Genomic DNA, 22,348 nt, shown 5'->3' with positions numbered 1-22,348 from the left:
CGCTTTATGTAAACAACCACTCATCGTGATGTTCCTGTTCAAGTCCAACTCTTCTAAATGAAAAAGCAGCAGGTGATACGAGTGTTGTTTCGCCTCGCAGTTCGTCACTGTTATGTCTGGCATGTAAACCACAATGATGGGCGTTTAAACACATGCACACACTAATGTGTGTAAAACTCCCGCCAGGGCGCACACACCTCATCGAGGTCATTAGGGTAGTGACGCTTTATGAGCCCAGCCCATTTGGTGCAGCTGCCAGATCACAGAGTGATTTGTGTCTGCGTCTTCCTCTTTCAACGGGCAACACCCTTCATCAGAAACCAGCTATCGGGTCTGACAAGCTTTGGGAGAGTGATGAATGGTGAGCAAAGTCTACAGGAAAATGAAGAGAGCCAACTAAAACCAGACTGTGTTGGTCAGGTCCCCGGACTCTGCTCCTGGCTCCTTTAATTCCCAGCATATTCCAAGCTTTTTAAGCAGGTAAACAACAGGAAAAGAGACAAAAGCACCCGAATGGATGTCCCATTTCATCGGCACACATTGCTCACCTGTTACACTTGGCACAAAGAGCCACAAGAGTGACGCTGAGGACGAGGAAGGCGACGAGGGAGATGACGCCCACCTCTGGAGAAAACCAACCCAGTACACCGACCATCCCAACTGGAGCCATTCTTGAAGTCTCCTATAAAGAAATAAAAACACAACAACATTAAAGGAGCTGTGAAGTAAAGTTCACGTGCACACAGTGGATCCTAGCTATGTGAAACTCCTGTGAAAGAACCATAACTATACACTGTAAGGCAAAATAAAACTAAAGGGCTCACAGCTTACGTCGCGTGCTGCTTGGCTCTGTAACTGTCACCAGCTGCTCGCAGTCATTCAACTGCCTCTGCTTTATGTGGCTCAAAGCATTCAAACAAGTTAGGGAGGGACCAGTTATCCAGTCTGTTATGAAGGAGGTGCTCGCACAGCCCATAAACAACCTATTGTCTCGTTCATTATCTCTGAATAACACTTGCGTCTGTCATGCCTACGCATTCCAGAAAAGCTGGAATGTGCATTTTATCGGAAAACTCCTGTCTGACTTATTTAAAAGATAAAATAGATGAATCGATACAGGAAGCTGTAGTGTACAAACGATAATAAACAAAAGCAGCTGTTTCCTAGAAAACACTGCAGGTGGTCACAGGCCAGCAGCTGCTTCGACCTCTAATCTTTACGCACTTTAACTATACAGTCATCTTCAAGCTATGGTAATACAGTGTTTTGTGTTTTTTAACTCAGGACCGCCACAGGCACAAGAAACGTGTTATTTAAATGTGCTGTATTTTGTCGGTGACATGGCTCTGTTCTGGGGATATGTGGAAAGATCCCAGCACAGAACCATCATGACGGGGTCAAGGCATGAGGAGGAGGTGGTGGTGGTTTGGGCGAGGGGGTTGCAAAGTGGCTTGCAGTGCAACTGTAGAGTACATAAAGCAGATAAGCAGCTTATTTCCTATATGAGGTTTTCAGCAAAGACGTTAGCAGTGATGCGATGATGTGTGCGATCAGACTTTTTATATAATCCTGTTGACTCTGGGGTTTCAGAGGATATACAGTACACAAAAAGACACACACATGCTAGCTTCTCCATGTTTCTCACTGTACCGGCAGCTGATTGGCTCTGGCAGGTGAAATTATTCCCACAAAGGGTGTATTAGACAAAAAAAGGATCTTTGTTCTAATGCAGAGCACTGTCTGGACCTGGATCCAGACTGAAGGGATTATTGTGCTTTTGCAGGCTGCAGTCTCAGCTGTGCTCGTGGAATTACAAAGATTAATTTGAATAGGGTCAAGACTTAGTTTCATGACTAAGGGCTCATACCGTAGAGTAACTCCTGGAGCAGTTATCAGACCAGCTGAATGGTTGCGCACATGAACGGGTACTTCCTGTTAGGCAGCAAATATAACCAGAGCATGGTGTGGAATTACAGTGTTTAATGGTTCCAGTACAGTCGAGTGACGGTCCTACATTTGTCCAACACATATGATCCAGTTTGACACACACACAAACAGGATATGCCACCTTTATGAAAGTTTGGCATAAACAAGTATTCAGAGAATTGCAGTGGTGTTCCCCAGCACTTGCACAACACCCACACGTCCTCGCCTCACCACCCCGACTCGCATATCTTTGTGAGGAATGACACGAACACCAAGCAACGCGCCCACACCCATTACCTGTTTAACAGCCCCATCCTGTCACGATGACCTCCCGGAGCCCCGCTCTGTACCTCTCAGCAATTTTCCTTTTGCTGATATTCAAATGAGTTATGCTCAGCAACACAAAGTGAAATCAACAGCCACTCTTCCACAGCATTTCAGGTATTTGGACCATAGCCACGAATGCAGCAAACAAATAACTCTCTTCGCTTCCATTTGAAGAATACTAAGTGTAGAAGATTACTCATTATCATTGAATCTCTGCATACAGAGCTCATGAACAGGCTGCTGGGACACATATTTAGGTGATGTATTTCAAACGACATATACTTAATCGCTTTCGTCCTGAGACTTCCAGCAGAAAGATCGAACAAGTTCAGAATCGTTTGGGAAAAAGGCCCAGTTGTGCCCAAGAGCTACAAAACCTGCCCAGTAGCACTTTTAAAGGATGCAGTGTGAAGTTTGTCACGTGGAGCATGTTTACTGTGCACAGGAAACGTGAACAGACATAAAGACCCATCCAAAGGAGAAATCAGCACAGAGTCTTTATGAATCTGCTTTGGGACAGAGCTCAGCTAACCTATCACAGACAAGTCTACATGCTAGACAGCCAGTGCACTCACAATCAAATGAATACAGGTAAGGAATCAAATATTGTTCACTGCTGCTAAACGTGGACTTTCAACCTCAAAAGTAACCCAACAAGAGGAAACCACCGTACCCAGCCAGGGTCCAGCACACAAGCCTGTTAACAACCGCAACTTTTCATTCATGCCATCCTTTTCTAAGAAGTCAAACAACCACATATAAAAGTGGTGACTCACTGAACCTGACCTTTGTTACCTTTGGACAAAGTCGACTCCCTCCTCTTTGAGATAAGCTGACAGTAATGAGGGTGGCATGAATTTTCTAATAAAACTGGAGTAGCAGAGCCTCACAAAATGTGGAAGTATCCCTTTAAAAGGAGCCTGACTCGCTCCCATTCTGGGCCGTCCCGTAAACTCTCACAGGGGGAAACTTTCTTCACATAATAGATACAAAAGGTGCGGCCGCAGCCTCAAAGTGCTCGACATACAGTCTGTGTAGCGGAACAAAGAATGGCCGAAACCTCAGATACAATAACCTACTTTCCTCAATGGGAACAAACAGGGTCGACAAGATATAGTGTTTAGCTTCCATTATAATGCCTGTAAACACACGTCGCTCACAGCCCGCTCCACACAACCTCCAAAGTTTATCGTGTTTCTGGTCTCTCACGTGAATTTCAGACGAGGACAAAAGCGCGTTAAGTTGATCTTCTCTGAACGTGATGTACAGTATAAATGTTTGTGTTCTCGATACGTTTCCAGCAGCATCCAGAGACGATTTTAGGTTATCGTGCTCCTGGATTACTCTGAGCCTCTGTGACCAGTTACATGGGAGGGTGACTCACTGTGGAAAACTTCACTCAGCTGTACTTAGCACATTAGAGCAACTATTTCTTTCATGAATCAGCAGTTAAATCTTCAGATATACCAGACCGGAAGAAGTTTCAGAGTATTTTATTCTTCAAGTATTTCCGTGATAAGATAGTCCTTTATCTGAATCTTTTAGACAAAAGTAAATATATGTATTTGGTTTTGTTATTAAAATAATTATGATTTGCTCTTTGATTTTTCTTTGTTGCGCTCTCACTCGTCTTTACTCTGCAGTGCCTTGCTCATGTGCCTCATTGCGATCAGCGCCGTCAGGATACAGCACACGAACAAGACGGGGAAGGATACGCACGCCCACCACAACTGCCGCTCCCCAAATAACTCCACCACTGTATCCCTCCACCGGGCGTAGTCCTGGAACAAAGCCTCCAGCTGGGACAAGGTGCACAGGGACAGAAGCACGTGGAAGATTTGATGACCCTGGCCTGCAAAGTCACAGTTGCCTGGAAAGAAGCGCTCAGGGATGGAGCAAGAGAAGAAGAGGGCAGACAAGAGGAAACAGGCAATCTGGAGAGCGTGGAAGGGTAGCGAGGGCTCCTGTGACCAGGAGACAGTGAGCAGGCGGTGGGCTACGGGGCTGATATCCAGCACGTACGCTAGGCCGGTGGGGATCAGCTGGCACACTTTACGCTGAGGTGGATATGGCCACCTGTACCTGAACTTGGCGTAACAGCAACCGGTGCAGGAGAGCCACCCAAAGAAGGCGGCGCCAGGCAGAAAGATTACCCCAATGCGTTCTCGCCACGCTGGCTCAGACGCGTAGAAATAGTGGCCGAGCGAGCACCCATACTGATACAGGCCACACCCACATAGTCCAAGAAGAAGAAGTAGTGCGCGCGTTCGGAGTGAGATTGCAGGAGATGAGCCGCCACACTGAGGTACAGATATGTGAGAGATGACACCAAGAACAGGAGCAGAGGTAGCGAGGTAACGTCATCCAAGGTGCACCCCAGGGTGTCTACATTGGCCCACCAGCGGAGCAGCAGGACAGGACCGGCCAGCAAGTGGGTCCACACGTTCAGGGACTCATTATGTTTCCGGAAGAGGCTGAGGAGGTAGCAGCGCCAGTCTTGCTGGACAGGACGGTATCCTGACAGGATGTAGGGTTCCCGGAACAGGCTGGGTACCTGGGAGGCAGTGACGGTGGGGCTGGGCGGCAGTAAAGAGAAAGGGAGGAAGTCTGAGAGGTGAGGGAGACGACGCGGGTGCTTGGTGCTCAGTGCTATGGTGCTGAGCCGCTGCAAAACCTCAGTCGACATCTTGATGATGAAGAACCAGAGGACAGAGCACCCTGTGGGAGAGATTAGATTAATGCAGGCTTTAAAGCAGAGGACTCAACGCGTTAAATTAAACCTCACGGGAGCACGCTGTGCGCTTTGATGTCACATTCAGAAGACATTTTTAGATGTGGATCAGCGGCAGGAAGCTGGGGATAAGATACAAAACAAAACAGATGAGGGGATCAAAAATCTCACAAAACCAGCCAAAAACATGCCAACAGAGACTGGTTTGGAAAACTCTGGAACCAAGCCGCTGCAGTTGGCAGTGTTTCCACTGTTGGTCCAGGCTTGGACTTCTGTGACATTCCAATTAAGAGCTTTCAGTCGCCAAAAGAAAAACGGCCAACAGGAGACCTTTAATTACGTAAGCCAGACATTCTTCTCTTTTTGTGTCATGTGCACCGGAAAAGCAGCTATGCAGTCAAACCTGTAACCATCACCCACCTGTGGTGGGAGGAATGTTGTCACAAAGCAACCCAGCACCTCCGCAGACAGCACGCACACCCGCCCATCCAGAACGCAGCTTCTGAATCTCCTCCTAAAAGGGTGCGCCCCTCTCTGCTGGCCCCCTCTCTGTTTCCCCTTGACCATGAACACCAGCACCCATTTAGAGCTTCTGAACGGCCTTTTGACCTGAGCCGCTTTCTGTGAGGAGCCCATTCAAGTTTGTCCAAGGTAACCCCGCATTAAAAAAAGGGAAAGAGGGGTAAGACGTCTCTTTTTTTCAACATTAAAACGAAGAAGCTCCGTGAGCCACACAGAAAAAATAGACTGCACTTCTTCCATCATATATGCATTTATATGACGACAGAAAAAAGAAACATACCTGCAACACAGGACACCTGTTGCCCGTCTGGACTCACGCGTCACTCCAAGAAGGTGGAATAAGACGTGTGCAGCAGCGCTTCTTCTCATACAAACACAGGGGGAGAACTACCACATGCTGGTTTAACGAGATGTTTCCGACGCTGCAGGGCGAAGGGAAAAGGCCTCAAACTACTGACCTGAGAGGCCGGAGGGGTGGGCGGGGTCAAAGTGACCAGAAACGCCCTCAAATGTAGTCGCCAACGCTTTGAGGGCTGTGACTGTTACACTCCGGAGCTCAGTGTGCCCGCGGTGTCTGCACTCACCTGCTCATTAGAAGACCAGTTTATCGGCACACTTATTAAAACACGTGTTGTTATTATTTTTATCTGGATTGTTTTTGTTTGTGATCATTAATTATTATTAAGTTGACAATAATTGTTTAAACGACTGAAGGCACATCATGGCCAAAGTCATACCGTATACATGCACGTGTGTCTCCATCTACTGGTCTGCACTGCGCACTGCACTAAGGCGGTTTGCACTCAGACGTAATGAGAATGTGACAGTATCCTGGTAACCTGAGGTGATCACATGTCCAACTTTATGTGGCCAACATCTTTAACCAAAATCAGGTCTTATTTGCTGTTATTAGTTGAACTTATTAGTCCAAGCGCCATGTTTCCCACCTTTATAATGTCTATGATGGTTTCTCCCTCACACCCAAACTCTAACCAGTGAGTGTAACAAGACTCATAAGACCACTTATACAGATATTATTGTATTTGGTGAGGGAGTTAAGATAAGATAAGATAGAACTTTATTAATCCCTCGGGTGGGTTCCTCTGGGAAATTCGACTTCCAAAAAAAAGCACAGCAACGACCGAAGTTACAGTTACAGAATTGTTATATATATATATATATATATATATATATATATATATATATATATATATATATATATATATACACACACACACACACACACACACACACACACACACACACACACACACACACACACATATAAATACAGAGACAAATATAAATAAAATATACAAAGGGGATAAATAGAATAAATAGGAATAAAAAATAAAAATACAAGTGAATTGCACATTTCAAGTATTGAGTCTATTGCACCGTTGACTATTTACAAAAGTATTGCACAAAAGGTATTGCACAGTGAGGTGAAGAGGCACTACAGCTTAGTTGTTCCCCCCTCCTTTGTCCCCCTGTCTCCCCTCCCTCTCCCCTCCAGAGAGGAGTTAAACAGTCTGATGGCGTGTGGGACAAAGGAGTTTTTAAGTCTGTTAGTTCTTGTCTTTGGGAGAAGCAACCTGTCACTGAACAGACTCTTCTGGTTGTTTATGGCCGTGTGCAGAGGATGCCCAGCATTGTTCATAATGTCCATCAGTTTCTTTAGTGTCCTTTTCTCTGCCACTGTCACCAGAGTGTCCAGCTTCATGCCGACCACAGAGCTAGCCCTCCTGATCAGTTTCTCCAGCCTGGATGAGTCCCTCTTTGCTGTGCTGCTCCCCCAGCACACCACAGCATAGAAAAGTACTCCAGCAACCACCGACTGGTAAAACATCCTCAGGAGCTTCCTGCAGATGTTAAAAGACCTCAGCCTCCTGAGGAAGTACAGTCGGCTTTGGGCTTTTTTATACAGGTGCTCTGTGTTGCATGACCAGTCCAGTTTATTGTCCACCCACAGCCCGAGGTACTTGTACTTGTTGACCACCTCCACCTCCTCTATCTGAACTGGCAGTGGACCTTCTCTGGACCTCCCGAAGTCCACAACCAGTTCCTTAGTCTTTGAGGTGTTGAGTTGCAGGTGGTTTGTGTGACTCCATGCGACAAAGTTCCTCACCAGACTTCTGTACTCCTCTTCCTGATCATCCCAGATACACCCCATGATGGCTGTGTCGTCTGCAAACTTCTGAATGTGGCATAATTCAGAGTTGTAGCAGAAGTCAGAGGTGTACAGGGTGAAGAGAAGAGGGGACAGCACAGTTCCCTGTGGTGCTCCTGTGCTGCTGACCACAGTGTCAGACGTGATGTCCTTCAGCCTGACGTACTGTGGCCTGTCGGTGAGGTAGTCGGAGATCCAAGCCACCAGGCAGGGGTCCACCTCCATCCTGTTCAGTTTTTCCTGAAGCATACAGGGCCGGATGGTATTAAAGGCACTGGAAAAGTCAAGAAACAGGATCCTGACCGTGCCTTTTCCCCCATCCAGGTGTGAGTGGGCTCTGTGTAGGAGGTACAGGATGGCATCCTCCACTCCGACACCCGCCTTGTATGCAAACTGTAGTGGGTCCTGGGCATGTTGTACCTGTGGTCGGAGGAGGTTGAGGAAGAGCCGCTCTAGAGTCTTCAGAAGATGTGACGTCAGTGCCACCGGTCGGAAGTCATTCAGCTCATTGGGCCGGTTCTTTTTGGGGACCGGGACGATGCAGGATGTCTTCCATAGGGTGGGCACTCTCCCCAGTCGCAGACTGAGGTTGAAGACTCGTTGTAGCGGCTCCCCAAGTTCAGCAGCACACGCCTTTAGCATCCTAGGACACACCTTGTCTGGGCCTGCTGCCTTTCTGGGGCGAAGCTTCCTCAGTTGCCTCCTGACCTGATCCACTGTGACACTGGGAGATGTTTGGGAGGAGGGGAGGGGGGGAGATGTCTTGCTGCTGAGAGAGGGATTGGAGGAGGGGGGTGTCATGGTGTCAGGAAGGGGGGGAAGCGAGGGAGGCAGGAGAGTGGGGAGAGGACTCTGTAGTGAAGGTGAGGGTGAGGGTGGGGGGGTTGTGGGCTGGTCAAACCTGTTGAAGAAGTTGTTGAGTTCGTTTGCCTTCTCCACAGTCCCCCCCACTGTGCTTTTCTTGGTGTTGTGGCCTGTGATGGTTTTCACACCATTCCAGACCTCCCTCATATTGTTCCTCTCCAACTTCTGCTCCACCTTCCTCCTGTAGGTGTCCTTTGCTTCCCTCAGGCAGCGTTTCACCTCCCGCTGTGCTGCTTTCATCTCCTCCTTCACTTTGCTCCTGGAAGCCTTCTTCTTCATGTTGAGGACAGCTTTGACTTCCTGTGTTACCCACGGTTTGTTATTAGGATAACACCGTACCGTCTTAGCAGGGGCGACCGTGTCCACACAAAAGTTGAGGTAGTCTGTAAGACAGTGTGTCGCCCCCTCTATGTCCTCACCATGTGGGCTCAGGAGCACATCCCAGTCTGTGGTGTCATAGCAGTCTCTCAGAGCATCCTCCTTTTCTGGGGTCCATCTCCGGATGGAGCGCGTTGTGACAGGCTGCCTTTGGACGAGGGGTGTGTATTGTGGCTGTAGGTAAACCAGGTTGTGGTCTGACTTCCCTAGTTGCACTCACGTTAAATCTTTGTCCTACATGTGATCATGCTGAATCGGTTATAGCAACATTTTCCACACCTATGCCTCGGAGCACAGGTGTGAAGTTCCAGGGATTACAGTCAGTGCTGTGAAAACGTTTTTGCTCCCTCCCTGATTCGTGTTTGCATTTTTGTCACGTTTGAGATCATCAAACTAATATTAGACATAGATGGCCAAATACAGAATGCAGTTTATAAATGATGATTTCATTTATTAAGCAGAAACAAAATGCTATCCAAACCTGCCCTTTATTAAAAACTAAGTGCCCCTCGGTGAGTTCACTCTCGTTAACCACACCCAAGCCTGACTAGCAGGTGACCCAGCCCTACTGCCAGACCTGTCGAAGAAATCACTTAAACAGAACCTATCTTACAAAGTGAAATAGGATAAAAGATATCAAAACCAAACCAAACAAAACCCACGTCAAGCCATCACCTAAAGAAAGTCATTAACACGCAAAGGTTAAAAAGCATTTTCTAAGGCTTTGGGACTCCAGAGAACCACAGTGAAGGTCATTAAATCCAAATGGAGAAAACTATAAACAGTGGCCAGGAGTGGCCCACCTACCAAAGTTGCTCCAAGAGCATCAGCGACTCATCCAGGAGGTCACAAAAGAACCAAAAAAACATCTAAAGAACTGCAGGCCTGACTCACCTCAGTTTAGGTCAGAGGTCATTCAACACCGGGCAAAAAAGGCATCCATAGAAAGGAAGTATTTCAGTGTTATTGCTAACTACTCCTAAGCTAATGTTGTGTTCAGCCTTTACAATACAAATGAGACGTGCATGATCCCTAAACCTCGTCCCCAAACACACAACTGTCTGCTGTACCTCAGCCCTCCTGAGATAAGTGACAGATCAACATTTGGTAAGTTCCCCAGACAAAAGACACAAAACAGCCGGCTATGAGATGGAATTATAAACTCACTGAAAACCAAGCAATCAAAAAATAGGACAGAACAGGGAATCACGCCCACATTTACACTAGAGGGATAATATTAAATGAAAAAGATGAAGAATTCTGCAGAAATGACATGCGTGATGCTCAGAATTTGTTGGCTTGATGTGTCGTCCTCGTGCCCCACAAACATATTTTTGGTTTCTGGCCACACTTTGGTAATTTGACACTAAAATGATTCCTGCGAAATTTCAACCCTTTAGAAACAGTAAATGATTTTGGTGAGGAAATGATGATCACAGGAGAAGAATTAAAATAGCATGATCCAAATATAGGATAATCTTTTGGGAACCTATTAGTCAGTGCATGATGCCAGCATTCAGATTAAAAAAAGGAAAAAGTAATTATTCTGATTATAATACCGATGAGATATTCGTGATTGCAGAGTGGACCAAATATAGCAGGTGAAATTACATTTAAAGGACTTAAATGGGTGTTGATGCTGATGAAAGACATAAAACTGTCTGTGATGATAGATAAAACATGTTATTCACACCTGAAATGCAAAGCAGTGCAGATTAGAAGGTATTTGTAAAAACTAGCAGGCAAAACAACTGGTAAAGACATTAACCTTGTATATAAAATGTATAGAAGTCCATTACTGTATATAGTAACTGTTAAGTCTAATATACCCTAGTAAGCTATAGTACTTTTTCCTTTGGGAACCATCTCTGCAGTTCTGTTGAAGAAAGATGTTGAATCTATTTAATTATTCTTGAAAAATAATTTATTTCTGTGCATTTTTTTTTCACATTGCATCAAATTAAAGTTGATTACATCGATTAAGCATCATGAGGTGGAGGGTGGTTCCCTTTTTTTTTTTTTTTTTGCTGGGAGTTTGCAAACCTATTAGTTAAGTTGCTTAATATTTCTGCTAAGTACTCTTTAAAACACCAGAATAAGGACGATGTAGTAGGTTTAAGTTTATTAGATTGATCAGTGTTGCTGAACTATGAAATATTTTGGGTGCAGTGTATTTTTTGCATACAGGTATAACAGAATAGCTTTAGTGTTTTGTTTTGTTTTTTTAAACTTGAGTATGAACTTATACAAAAGCAAGATATTTAAAAAAAAAAACAGTTTTATTGATTAAAATCACACTATATCAGATTCATATCGGTATCGGCCGATATCCAAATTTATGATATCGGTATCGGACATAAAAAAGTGGTATCGTGCCATCTCTAATTGGAACTAATGAATTTTTCCAAAATGTAAACTCCAGATCATGAAAATCATCAAGTTCCTTGAAGTCTATAATGTTTGGTCAAAGCACAGATGTCCACATAAAAATTAAAAATAAAATACTGAAAATAGTATATTACTATTTATTATTATAGTACACAGTATGTATGCAAGTTATTATTGTTCATTTTCAGTCTTATTTTATATGAAAACTTTTAATTAAATGCAGATTGTCTGAAATGATGCTTAATGTTTATCAGTGGAAGAGTAAAATGTAACTTTAATTTGAAAGAACACATGCATGCTCCATTTGTCGTTCTTCTTCTTAAAAGTCTTGCTATGTTTTCTTATTACTGTTTATATATTTGACACTAACAGCTTTCTCTTAAAAGCTTCAAATAAATGCAAAAGTCCCACTAAAAAATGTAAACATGTGTCTATGTCGCCATCTGCTGGGCAAACATGAAAAAATCATTTTGTTCATTTTTAACAGCCTGCCACTTCCTGATGGGTTTTCGCGGGAGTTTCTCAGGGGGGCGGAGTCACGTGGTAACACGAGGCCCGCATTGGACAGTTGCACGTTTACCCGCCGACTATGTAAAGCGGTGCGTGCCGAATTGACCAATCGCGTGTCACGCTGAGCTCGCGGGCGGCACGTAGTGGCGCGAAAACCCTTCAGTTGTGCGGCTTGACTGGAGCGGAGCACTCGGAGCGGAAGGCTGTGCGGCATTTTACCGACTTTTCAGTAACAATAACAAAGCGCGCATAATGGCAACCGACGTGGGAGATGACCGGGAGATGAGGGAGGCTCAGAGGGACTACCTGGACTTTCTGGACGACGACGTAAGTCTGTTTTTTTTAAATTCGCTTAAAGTCTTTGTTTGGAGCTCAGATGACAAACCATGCGGTCACAACAAAAGAGCTGTAATTTTGTATATTACAGAAAAAAATAATGCTGCTGTCAGATCGCAGATATTAGGTATAAAAAGTGTGCTTTCAAAGTTGATGTTTTTCAGTCATGCTCGTAATTTTAGTCGCTAAGCGACGTCATCAAACGTGTGCCCGTTTCTTCTGTGCATACCTGCAGCAAGACCAGGGCATCTATCAGAGCAAAGTCCGGGACATGATCAGCGAGAATAAGGCTCGGCTCATCGTCAACATCAACGACCTGAGGAGACGCAACGAGGCCCGAGCTGCAAAGTAAGACAGGAAAACTGGCTGATGGAAGCTGTGCTGGGCCGCACACGCAGGACTGCTTGACCCCCCCCCATGCTTACCTTATTGCTTAAGATACTTACACAAACCTACTGCTCCGATACAGAGAGCAGTGTTACTGAGTTATTACCACGAAAAGGTTTTGAAATGTCCAAAATGACGTCATAGTTGATGGCAATTGGCCTCCCTACAACATTGTGAGGTCCCTACAAAGTGTTATGTTGAATGGTTCCATTAATCTTTACTGTTTTTTAAAAAATAAATATTTAGACGGAAACGCATGCTCAGTTTTTCTCTTCCTGCTTAGGCTTACTTAGAAACTCGACAGGTTTCAAACTCACACAGACTGTATGTAAAGATGGCTGTAGCCATCACCCAGGCTCAGACTGAGCTTCACTTATCTTGTTTTGAAACTTGTTATAAGGAGCGAAGGCTGAATCTGGCTGGAAAAACTGAGGGATGCTCAGAGACTGGTGACCTCTTAGACACACATCCAGGTTAATTCAGCCTTTGATGGGACCATGATTTACAAAATGATCATGATTTTGTGCTCAGTATAACTTGAAACAAGCAGCAGGGAAGTGTATACTGAAGTCAAAGTGCTGTTTGCCATACAGTTCAATACTAAGAAACTTTATTTCTGAGACCTGAAGGATCAACGCCCCCTACTGGCCAGCAGAAAGAATACAGGTTTAACGCAGCTTTACTTTGTCCAAAACCAGAATTGATTCATACACATTCTTCTTCCTGTTGTCGAACCTTTGAGCTCGACTCCTGTTTCCATACTGAGTAAGTAAAAAAAAAAAATCTGTGTGAAGCTGCACTTTGGGTGGAAAACTCGACTTGTGTTTCTCAGGATGTCATAGCCCTTGAAAACACGCGAAAAGCCTTGATAATAAAATCCATGGTTTGACTTTGCAGACTGATGAACAATGCCTTTGAAGAGCTGCTGGCCTTCCAGCGGGCCCTGAAGGACCTGGTGGCCTCTGTTGACGGCACCTACGCTAAGCAGTACGAGGAGTTCTTCATCGGCCTGGAGGGGAGCTTTGGATCCAAGCATGTCTCCCCCCGAACGCTCACCTCCCGACTGCTGGGCAGCATGGTTTGTGTGGAGGGCATCATTACAAAGTGTGAGTATATTGTCTTTATTTATTCGTGTAATCTTTAAGTGTTACAAAGTCTGTATCAAAGTGTGTGGAATGCCAATGCCTCCTGTTTGCTTCGTCCCTGTAGGTTCCCTCGTCCGTCCCAAAGTAGTGCGCAGCGTTCACTACTGTCCAGCCACTAAGAAGACGATGGAGAGGAAGTACACGGACCTGACCTCCCTGGATGCCTTCCCCTCCAGTGCCATTTACCCCACCAAGGTAAATGCGCCTCATTCTCTGTAGACTTGGGTGTGACTGCTGTCTTTATACTTACGCATTTATCTTGTGTCCTGTTTGACTCGAAATAGGACGAAGAGAACAATCCTCTGGAGACGGAGTTTGGGCTGTCCATCTACAAGGACCACCAAACCATCACAGTGCAGGAGATGCCTGAGAAAGCTCCTGCTGGCCAACTTCCGCGCTCTGTGGACATCATTTTGGACAACGACCTGGTGGATGCAGTCAAACCAGGAGACCGGGTGCAGGTGGTTGGGACGTACCGCTGTCTGCCTGGCAAGAAGGGAGGATTCACCTCTGGCACGTTCAGGTCAGCTGGAATAAAATGCTAACTGGGGTTTAACGGGTTTACCTCACTTGCCTACCATTTGTCTTCTAACTAAAGATGGACCGATCCGATATTACGTGTCGGTCCAATACTGACCTAAGTGACTGGATCGGATATCGGAGAGAAATAAAAAATGTAATTCGATCCATTAAATATCAAACAAGCACCTCACAAAACTTGCAACGCGCCGTAACTCGGCTCATAACCGTAGCACGTCGCAGCAGTATGCATCATGTGATAGAGCGGCTGTGGCGTGCGAGACCTGTCGGTGGTCTGGATAGCATTTGGAGCTTCGCTAGCAACCCGGCATTTCATCTCCGAGCAAGTGATCCCAGAGAGAAGTAAAGCAAGTGTGTAAGTTCATCTCTGAATGTTTGTAAAGCATTCGCATGTTAAGCTTAACAAGCGATATATGGAGCGACTGCCTCTCTCCCTCTCCTGCTGCTACTTCAATCATGAAACTGATCAATGATCAGCTGATCGGCTTTTCTGTCGTGAGTCCGTCTCTCTTGTTTGTTTTTGACCCACTTTGCACCAGAAAGAGGAAACCAGCGGCTGAGCAACAGCAGCACGTTTAAGCTTGATCAGCTGTTGTTAGAATTTATTTAATATTACTTTCTACTCGAGGATCTTTTTCTACGTAGCTGACGTAACTGTGCAGGGGCGGATCTAGCAAAGTTTAGCCAGGGGGGCCGATAGGGCATGAACAGGGAGAAGGGGGCACAAAGACATACTTTTCTTTCTTATTCTCATTTAAAATGTTGAGCTTTTAATAATTATCTGAATCTTACACCCAAAGTTTTAATCTGATGTAAAATGTATAAAGTCCATTATTGTATATAGTAACTGTTAAGTCTAATATACTCTAGTAAGCTATAGTACTTTTTCCTTTGGGAACCATCTCTGCAGTTCTGTTGAAGAAAGATGTTGAATCTATTTAATTATTCTTGAAAAATAATTTAATTCTGTGCATTTTTTTTTTTTCACACTGCGTCAAATTAAAGTTGATTACGTCGATTAAGCATCATGAGGTGGAGCGTGAGGGGTGGTTCCCTTTTTTCTTTTTTGCTGGGAGTTTGCAGCCCTATTAGTTAGGTTGCTTAATATTTCTGCTAAGTACTCTTTAAAACACCAGAATAGGGAGGATGTTGCAGGTTTGAGTTTATCAGATTGATCAGTTTTGCTGAACTATGAAATGTTTTGGGTGCAGTGTATTTTTTGCATACAGGTATAACAGAATAGCTTTAGTGTTTTGTTATTTAAAACTTGAGTATGAACTTATACAAAATGCAGCAAGATATTAAAAAAACAGTTTTATTGATTAAAAACACACTATATCGGATTCATATCGGTATCGGCAGATATCCAAATTTATGATATCGGACATAAAAAAGTGGTATCGTGCCATCTCTGCTTCTAACCCCTCCCTTCTCTTTAACTCAAAGGACCATCATGATCGCCTGCCACATCAAACAAATGACCAAGGAGGTGTCGCCGTGCTTTACTGCTGACGACGTGGCCAAAATCAGGAACTTCAGTCAGACTCGTTCCAAAGTGAGTCATCTCGCTGCCTTCTCACACGTGGAGGCGTAATCCTAAATGTGAAACTAAACCCTTTAAATCTTCGTCCTTTGTAGGATGTGTTCGATCAGCTCGCTCGTTCCTTGGCTCCCAGTATCCACGGCCACGAGTACATCAAGAAGGCCATCCTCTGCATGTTGCTGGGAGGCGTGGAGAAGGTCCTCGAGAACGGCTCGCGAATCAGAGGAGACATCAACATCCTGCTCATCGGTATGAGGGCGTCGTCCTAGCTCTTGGAGTTGTAGCTCTCGAGTGTGGAAGAGTGAGAGCGTTGCTTTAAGTCAGGACTCACTTTCATGGTGACTCAGATTGTTCTAAATTTCTGGCTACAAGCTTTACATTCATGGACACAAGGCAGAGGTAAACCTCACGAATGCAGCACTGAACAATAAAATGTGTTTGTGCCATAAATCAGTATCTGAGAGAGAGACACCAGTGAAAAGGGACCTACACTTGTTCCTTGTGCTGCACCACAGGGAACGGCTACCTGAACGACTGTGCTGACAAGCTCAAGGACTCACACGTGGACATGATGGTGGTTCAGTTCTGATGGGGGGGTTAATGGTGTGTTCGTGTTTCCCAGGCGACCCATCGGTGGCCAAATCCCAGCTCCTGCGTTACGTTCTCCACACAGCACCCCGAGCTATACCCACGACTGGACGAGGTTCATCTGGTGTGGGTCTGACCGCCGCCGTCACCACGGACCAGGAGACGGGTAACGAATGTCCCCCGAATTTGTTTAGCCTAAACAAGTGAAGGACCTCTGTGTGACTGCAGCCAGCATGGCTACGCTGCAGCGAGCCTCCACCGTGTCAGGTCTCACTGTAGTCAGAAAGCGTTTGACATCTTTGCTTCGTGTCGCCTGTTGTAGCGACGATGGATGCGGCACGAGCAATGTGCTGTTAGCTAACTGTTGGTCTCTGCTAGCATGAGCTAACATGAGACAGAAACGGGGATCAATTCATTTAAAAACATTAACTGGTATTAAAGCCTCCCGCTGACCTGTGGGTCTGCTAACGCCGGCTGCTTGTTGATTTGAGTGGACTCAGTTGTCACTGATGTATTTGAAGGTTAGAATAAAGGTGTTAAAACACGTACGCCACGTGATCGGTCTGTTCAAACGTCGGCATTCAAGTGTTACACACCTGCTGTAAGTGCATTTCTTCCTGCTCAATACCAACATTTGTCCTCCGCCAGGCGAGCGTCGTCTAGAGGCTGGGGCCATGGTGCTGGCTGACCGCGGCGTGGTGTGCATCGACGAGTTCGACAAGATGTCCGACATGGACCGCACAGCCATCCACGAGGTGATGGAGCAGGGCCGCGTCACAATCGCCAAGGCCGGTATCCACGCCCGTCTCAATGCCCGCTGCTCCGTACTGGCTGCTGCCAACCCCGTCTACGGCCGAGTGCGTGACCACACCCACATCTGTCTCTGCCTGCTAGTTGATTTTGGACGAGACCTTTAAAGAAAACTCTGCTTGTCCCTTTCTGCAGTACGATCAGTATAAAACCCCCATGGACAACATCGGCCTCCAGGATTCGCTGCTGTCGCGTTTTGACCTCCTCTTCATCATGCTGGATCAGATGGACCCCGAGCAGGATCGCGAGATCTCGGACCACGTGCTCAGGATGCACCGCTACCGTGACCCCCGCGAACAGGAGGGAGCCGGTACGTCACTCGTAATAGGACGGCGAGATGAGACCGTTTTTGTCCGATTATTAAAACAACAAACGCGTTGTGTGTTTCAGCCATGGCTTTGGGCGGGACCGTAGACGTCCTGGCGACAGACGATCCAGACGCTGCGGTCGAGGAGCACGAGGAGCTGCAGATCTACGAGAAGCACAACAACCTGCTGCACGGAAGCAAGAGGAAGAGGTCTGAGAGCACAAGCGTGCCTTTGTCTCCTGTGTTGATAACGTGCGACTGCAACAGAATAGAAACGTTTGCTTTGTTTCAGGGATAAAATTGTGAGTAAGGAGTTCATGAGGAAGTACATCCACATCGCCAAGGCCGTGACTCCTGTGCTCACAGAGGAGGCGGCCAATCACATCGCAGAGGAGTACTCGAGGCTGAGGAGTCAGGAACAGCTGGGCGCCGATCTGGCCAGGGTGAGCGTGAGCCGACAAATCTCATGTGACGTAGTAAAACCTGATGGTTTCCCAGACTGAAATGTTCACGGGAGTCCTGAAGTTTGAGAAAGTGGAGGCAGCTTGTTTGCACATCTGAAATGTTCCGGGTTGCTTGAGAAGCTGCTGTTTGTGTTCTGGTTAAACCCACTGAGATGCAGATGTGCCCTGATGTGTCAGGACCCGAGTGCTAATCCTCATTCCTCTCCACAGACCTCTCCGGTGACGGCCCGGACTCTGGAGACTCTGATCCGTCTGTCCACGGCACACGCCAAGGCCCGCATGAGCAAAGCCGTGGAGCTGCAGGACTCGGAGGTCGCAGTGGAGCTCGTCCAGTTTGCCTACTTTAAAAAGGTCGGCGTTGTTTCTGCGTCCTGAGCTGAGAGGTCGAGGACCTCTGCCGTTCAAATTTATTCATATTGTTTTTTCTCTCTACAGGTTTTGGAGAAGGAGAAGAAACGTTCACGACAGGAGCACGACTCTGATTCGGAGGAGGAGGAGGAGATGCCCACGCAGCGTTCACAGCGAGCTGTGAGGAAGAGGTAGTGACACATGAACCCAGCCCCCCATGTGATAAACAGCTTTTTTTTAAAAAAATGGTGCCTTTGCTTCAGCACTGATGCTTTGTGTCCTGCAGGGGGCGACGTGGCTCTCAGGGCAGTGAGCCCTACAGTCCGTACGACTTCAGTGAAGACCAGGAAGTCCCTGAGAGTGAGCATCATGTGTTGTCACGCCACAGTGTAGTCGGTCGCCTCTTTGGTGCTACAGACCAAATGAACTTTCACATCATCCATAATAAAGTTGCCAACATTACTGTCAGTACTAGTATGTTCCTGTTCACTGCACTGAGCTAGAAAAGCAGGTTTAATATACTTTTTTTTAAAAATTTGACTCTTATAAAATAGCAAATTTGGCTCATTTATATTTACATTACATTTTAAAAAGGCAAAGTCAGTATCGCTGCCGTGTAATAAAACAACATCATTATGAATTTGCATCACTGTAGGGAAGTCTTTGAGCGTGTAGTTCTGCATGGTTCAGGTTTAAGCAGGCTTCATGTTAGGTTCTGCATCAGGTCTCACTTTGGTGTTTGTTCTTCAGTTCAGGCCGGCACCCCGAAACCAGCCAAGCCCAGAGAGGACGAGCCCATGGATGCCTCGCTGCAGGCTGGAGATGCTGAGCTGTCTGCAGAGAGGTGTGTGTGCGTGCGTGCGCGTGTGTGCGTGCGTGCGCCTTTATTTTGAAATGTCACGGCTTCTTTCCTGTCTTTCCTCCCCCAGGCTGAAGGAGTTCAAGTCGTCGCTGTTCGCCGTGTTCCAGTCTGCTCACGCTCAGTCGGTGAAGATGAGCGCGCTGATGGACGACATCAACAAGGAGCGTCAGAATACGTTTGCAGAGGCCGAGGTGCGTGGCGCTTTGGCCCGCATGCAGGATGACAACCAAGTCATGGTGGCTGATGACATCATCTTCCTCATTTGAGACAGAAATAAAATTACTTGGACTTTTAAGAAGCCGTGGATCATAGCGCCCCCCGGCGTTCATCGGACACGTCATCTGTCGCCTCATCGCGTTTGCTTTGGTTTCAGCAGCTCGGCTCTGCAAACTGGGATGAAGATAAAGTCGTATTACTTCCTGCACTTGTTTCAGTTCAGTGGTGGAAACGTTGCCTTAGAGCGTCTTTGGTCACTGCTCCCGGCGCTCTAAGGTTTTTACCTGCGTTTGTCTCTTCTGGGCTTGTATATAGTTGACACGTGTTGTTAAATAACTGTTGTGAAATATAAAAAAATAATAAAATGTCATTGGTGTGAAAAAAGGCTCTTGATTTAAGACTGAAAGCGCCGTACCTGTGCACACACGTGGGGGAAGTGGCTGCATGTGTGGTGCTGGTAATCTCTCCTGCAGGTACACAAGTGTTTACAAGAAGCATTTTAAAATCCCCGATCAATCCACACCTCGGTGTGTGTGGGTGGCAGCTCCCACGGTCGACACAGACCTCAGAACTGTTTAGGAAGTCGGCGTTCAACCTCACCCTTCTCACTTTTTCATTCTGGTTATGTGCTGGTGTCAGTTTCTCAGGTTTGCCAAAGGTCAGATGTGGCAGCGCCTCACAATCACTGCTCTGAGAATAAACTGAACTGCGGCTGCGATCGTGCTGAAGATAAGAGTGTGAACTCGACCCGCCTCAGCAACAGCGTTTCGTTTCTCTGCCACCATCCAGGACGCGGGGCCTTGAGGTCTGAACTCCTACGCCCGATTCAGCCCGTGACGTGTCAGTCGCCGTCGTTCCTCGCAGCTGCAGCCACAGTTCGATCGTAACAAATATTATTTTAAATGGGGCGATTATTCAGTACCGGGTTTGGCATCTTATATTGTCCTGGTCTACTCTGAGTATTTCCACACAGAAAATAAAAGTACAGGTGAAATGAAACTGTAAAGCTAATCGGAGCATGTTTGGTGTGCAGACCACAGGCTGCAAAGAGCAGATTTGGGTGCTGTTTGCAAAAACCCCAAAGATCGAAGCAGAGAAATCTTTATTAACACGAATATGGTGTTAATGTTTCTTCTTTGTAGTTTGAGAAAAAGGAAACGTGTGCAGCATTTTGTATGAGCACATTTCTTACTCCTGTGTGAAATATCGTGTTTGGGACGTTGTCTGCACAACACAGATGTGTGACCGTGTTTTACACACAGCTGCAGACGCTCGCCGTTTTACCTCTGACCTTATCTCCTCGTACATCGCGCTTTGGATCAAACCTCCATACGACCTGTCGCCCAGTTTTTGTGTAATTTGGCGAAGCTCAGCTTCTTCCTTCCTCAAGAACGGCTTCGTGCGAGCCTCCACCCCACTGAGAGCATTTCTGAGCAGCTGAAGGATGTTTTGCTGGTGTCTCTCCTGTTAAGGACGTGACTTTAGGATACTTCTCATTTCTACAAGGACTGGATTAAACATAAAATCAGCCAATGAGAAAAGAGTTTTTTGAAAGACCTTCAGAAATAGAAAATATAAATACATTAGGGCTGAAGACTTTGTTTTACAGTACTGTAAATGACTTTGCAGTGTCATTCTTATAAATCTGATATCAAATCATTTATATATAAACTTTACGTGTATCAGCTTTGTGGTTATGGTAAACCCAGCGCCTCATTTCACATAAAAAGCGTGGGATTCATTAGTTGACCTCATTGACGTGTTTTCAGTTTCCATTGCACGAGTCCATCAGCGGCTCAGCGCTGCTCTGTAATTCCCTTTAACTCACTTTTTTTACCCTAGCTTTCAGAGCCATACTTGTGAAAGAAGCCATATCAATAAATAATCTTGAACTTGGGAATAATTATGCTGTTTGACTGTTACATAACCCGCCATAACTGAGAAATACATTTGGCTGCTGTGTCTGAGTAAGGAAGTGATGCTTGTTCAAAGAACATAACAATACAAAAAGAAATAATCTGTTCATCCTAAATCCACTGAGACTTGAATCAGGTCTTTTATGGTGAGTGTGAGGCTGTTAACACTGTGGCACTCGTTTGTTTCAACCTGATTTACACCAACTCCCATGTAAATGGGAGCGCGTGCTTCCCTTTAACTCCCCGCTCTGTGGTTACATTATTAAAATAGAACATCTTAAAATTGTTTGTTTATATGGAAAAACGGCTACACTCGCCGACTGCACCATAAAGTGAACAGCCTGGCCATAACTTCACTTCAGTTGATATCTCTCTAAAACACTGTGTTTGGGACACTCAGGCTTTGGTTCATTTTTAAAGGTTTGAAACATTAGAGAACTCAGCTTGGCTTTAATTGAAAAGTTTGACACAATGGGATAATAATTAAGTTGTTATTTTTTTCATAGTGTGTCAGTTGAGAAAGCAAGTGTCCGTCTGGTGTGTCCGCTGTAAATATAAGCTAGTTAGCTTTGTTTAGCTTAGCTTGGCTTGTTTTAAAGACTGGAAATGGGAAAGTCCTCAAGTTAATCCAGCTAAAGAAGTTTACAGCACATTAAAACACACAGCCTACCTCAACATGGACTGTTTATACTTAATGTACAAATGAAACAATCAGAATGTCAGTTTTGGCAGATTTGAACTGCCATAGCTTGCCATAGCTTTATGCTAGGTAAGCTAACTATTCCTCTTTAATTAATGAATATCAAGTAGTATCAAAAACTCTCAACAATTCTTAAATTGGTACGACAGCCAATAAATGGACTTTATAGATATGGCGTTCCTGGGCCTGCGCTCTCCTGGAGATCTTGGTTTTGGGATCTGCGGGAGCCGCTCGCCTACTTTGGGGCCACTGCACCGAGGCCTCCAGTTACCACGCAGACCACTGCTGCCTTCACCCTCGGTCCTTCTCCAGCTTCTCGTGTTCATTCTTCCCGATGTTGCTATCAGTTGGTGTTGCTACATCTATCACT

At 45.8% G+C, this 22,348-nt stretch overlaps 2 protein-coding genes across 2 annotated transcripts; one reads left to right on the top strand and one right to left on the bottom strand.

The window, feature by feature from the left end:
* Window positions 1-3,199: 3,199 nt before the first annotated feature.
* Window positions 3,200-5,334, bottom strand: paqr8 (progestin and adipoQ receptor family member VIII). The gene is given in 2 exon segments (XM_026143063.1): window positions 3,200-4,480; window positions 4,483-5,334. Coding segments are annotated over 2 exon segments (1,062 nt in total). The 5' UTR covers window positions 4,940-5,334; the 3' UTR covers window positions 3,200-3,875.
* A 6,579-nt stretch (window positions 5,335-11,913) lies between these two features.
* Window positions 11,914-19,746, top strand: mcm3 (minichromosome maintenance complex component 3). Its single transcript, XM_026143095.1, has 17 exons — window positions 11,914-12,143; window positions 12,388-12,500; window positions 13,437-13,645; window positions 13,749-13,879; window positions 13,969-14,207; window positions 15,671-15,779; window positions 15,863-16,016; window positions 16,390-16,521; window positions 17,004-17,212; window positions 17,301-17,475; window positions 17,556-17,682; window positions 17,765-17,915; window positions 18,147-18,287; window positions 18,372-18,475; window positions 18,571-18,644; window positions 19,035-19,128; window positions 19,214-19,746. Exons 1-17 carry the CDS (start codon window positions 12,069-12,071, stop codon window positions 19,410-19,412), a joined length of 2,436 nt encoding a protein of 811 aa, XP_025998880.1. The 5' UTR covers window positions 11,914-12,068; the 3' UTR covers window positions 19,413-19,746.
* Window positions 19,747-22,348: the final 2,602 nt, after the last annotated feature.

This window comes from Astatotilapia calliptera, chromosome 15, assembly GCF_900246225.1.
Source record: "Astatotilapia calliptera chromosome 15, fAstCal1.2, whole genome shotgun sequence".
Lineage (NCBI taxonomy): Eukaryota > Metazoa > Chordata > Actinopteri > Cichliformes > Cichlidae > Astatotilapia > Astatotilapia calliptera.
The sequence above is the reverse complement of the archived record's forward strand: the minus strand, read 5'-3'. Positions and strand labels throughout refer to the sequence as shown.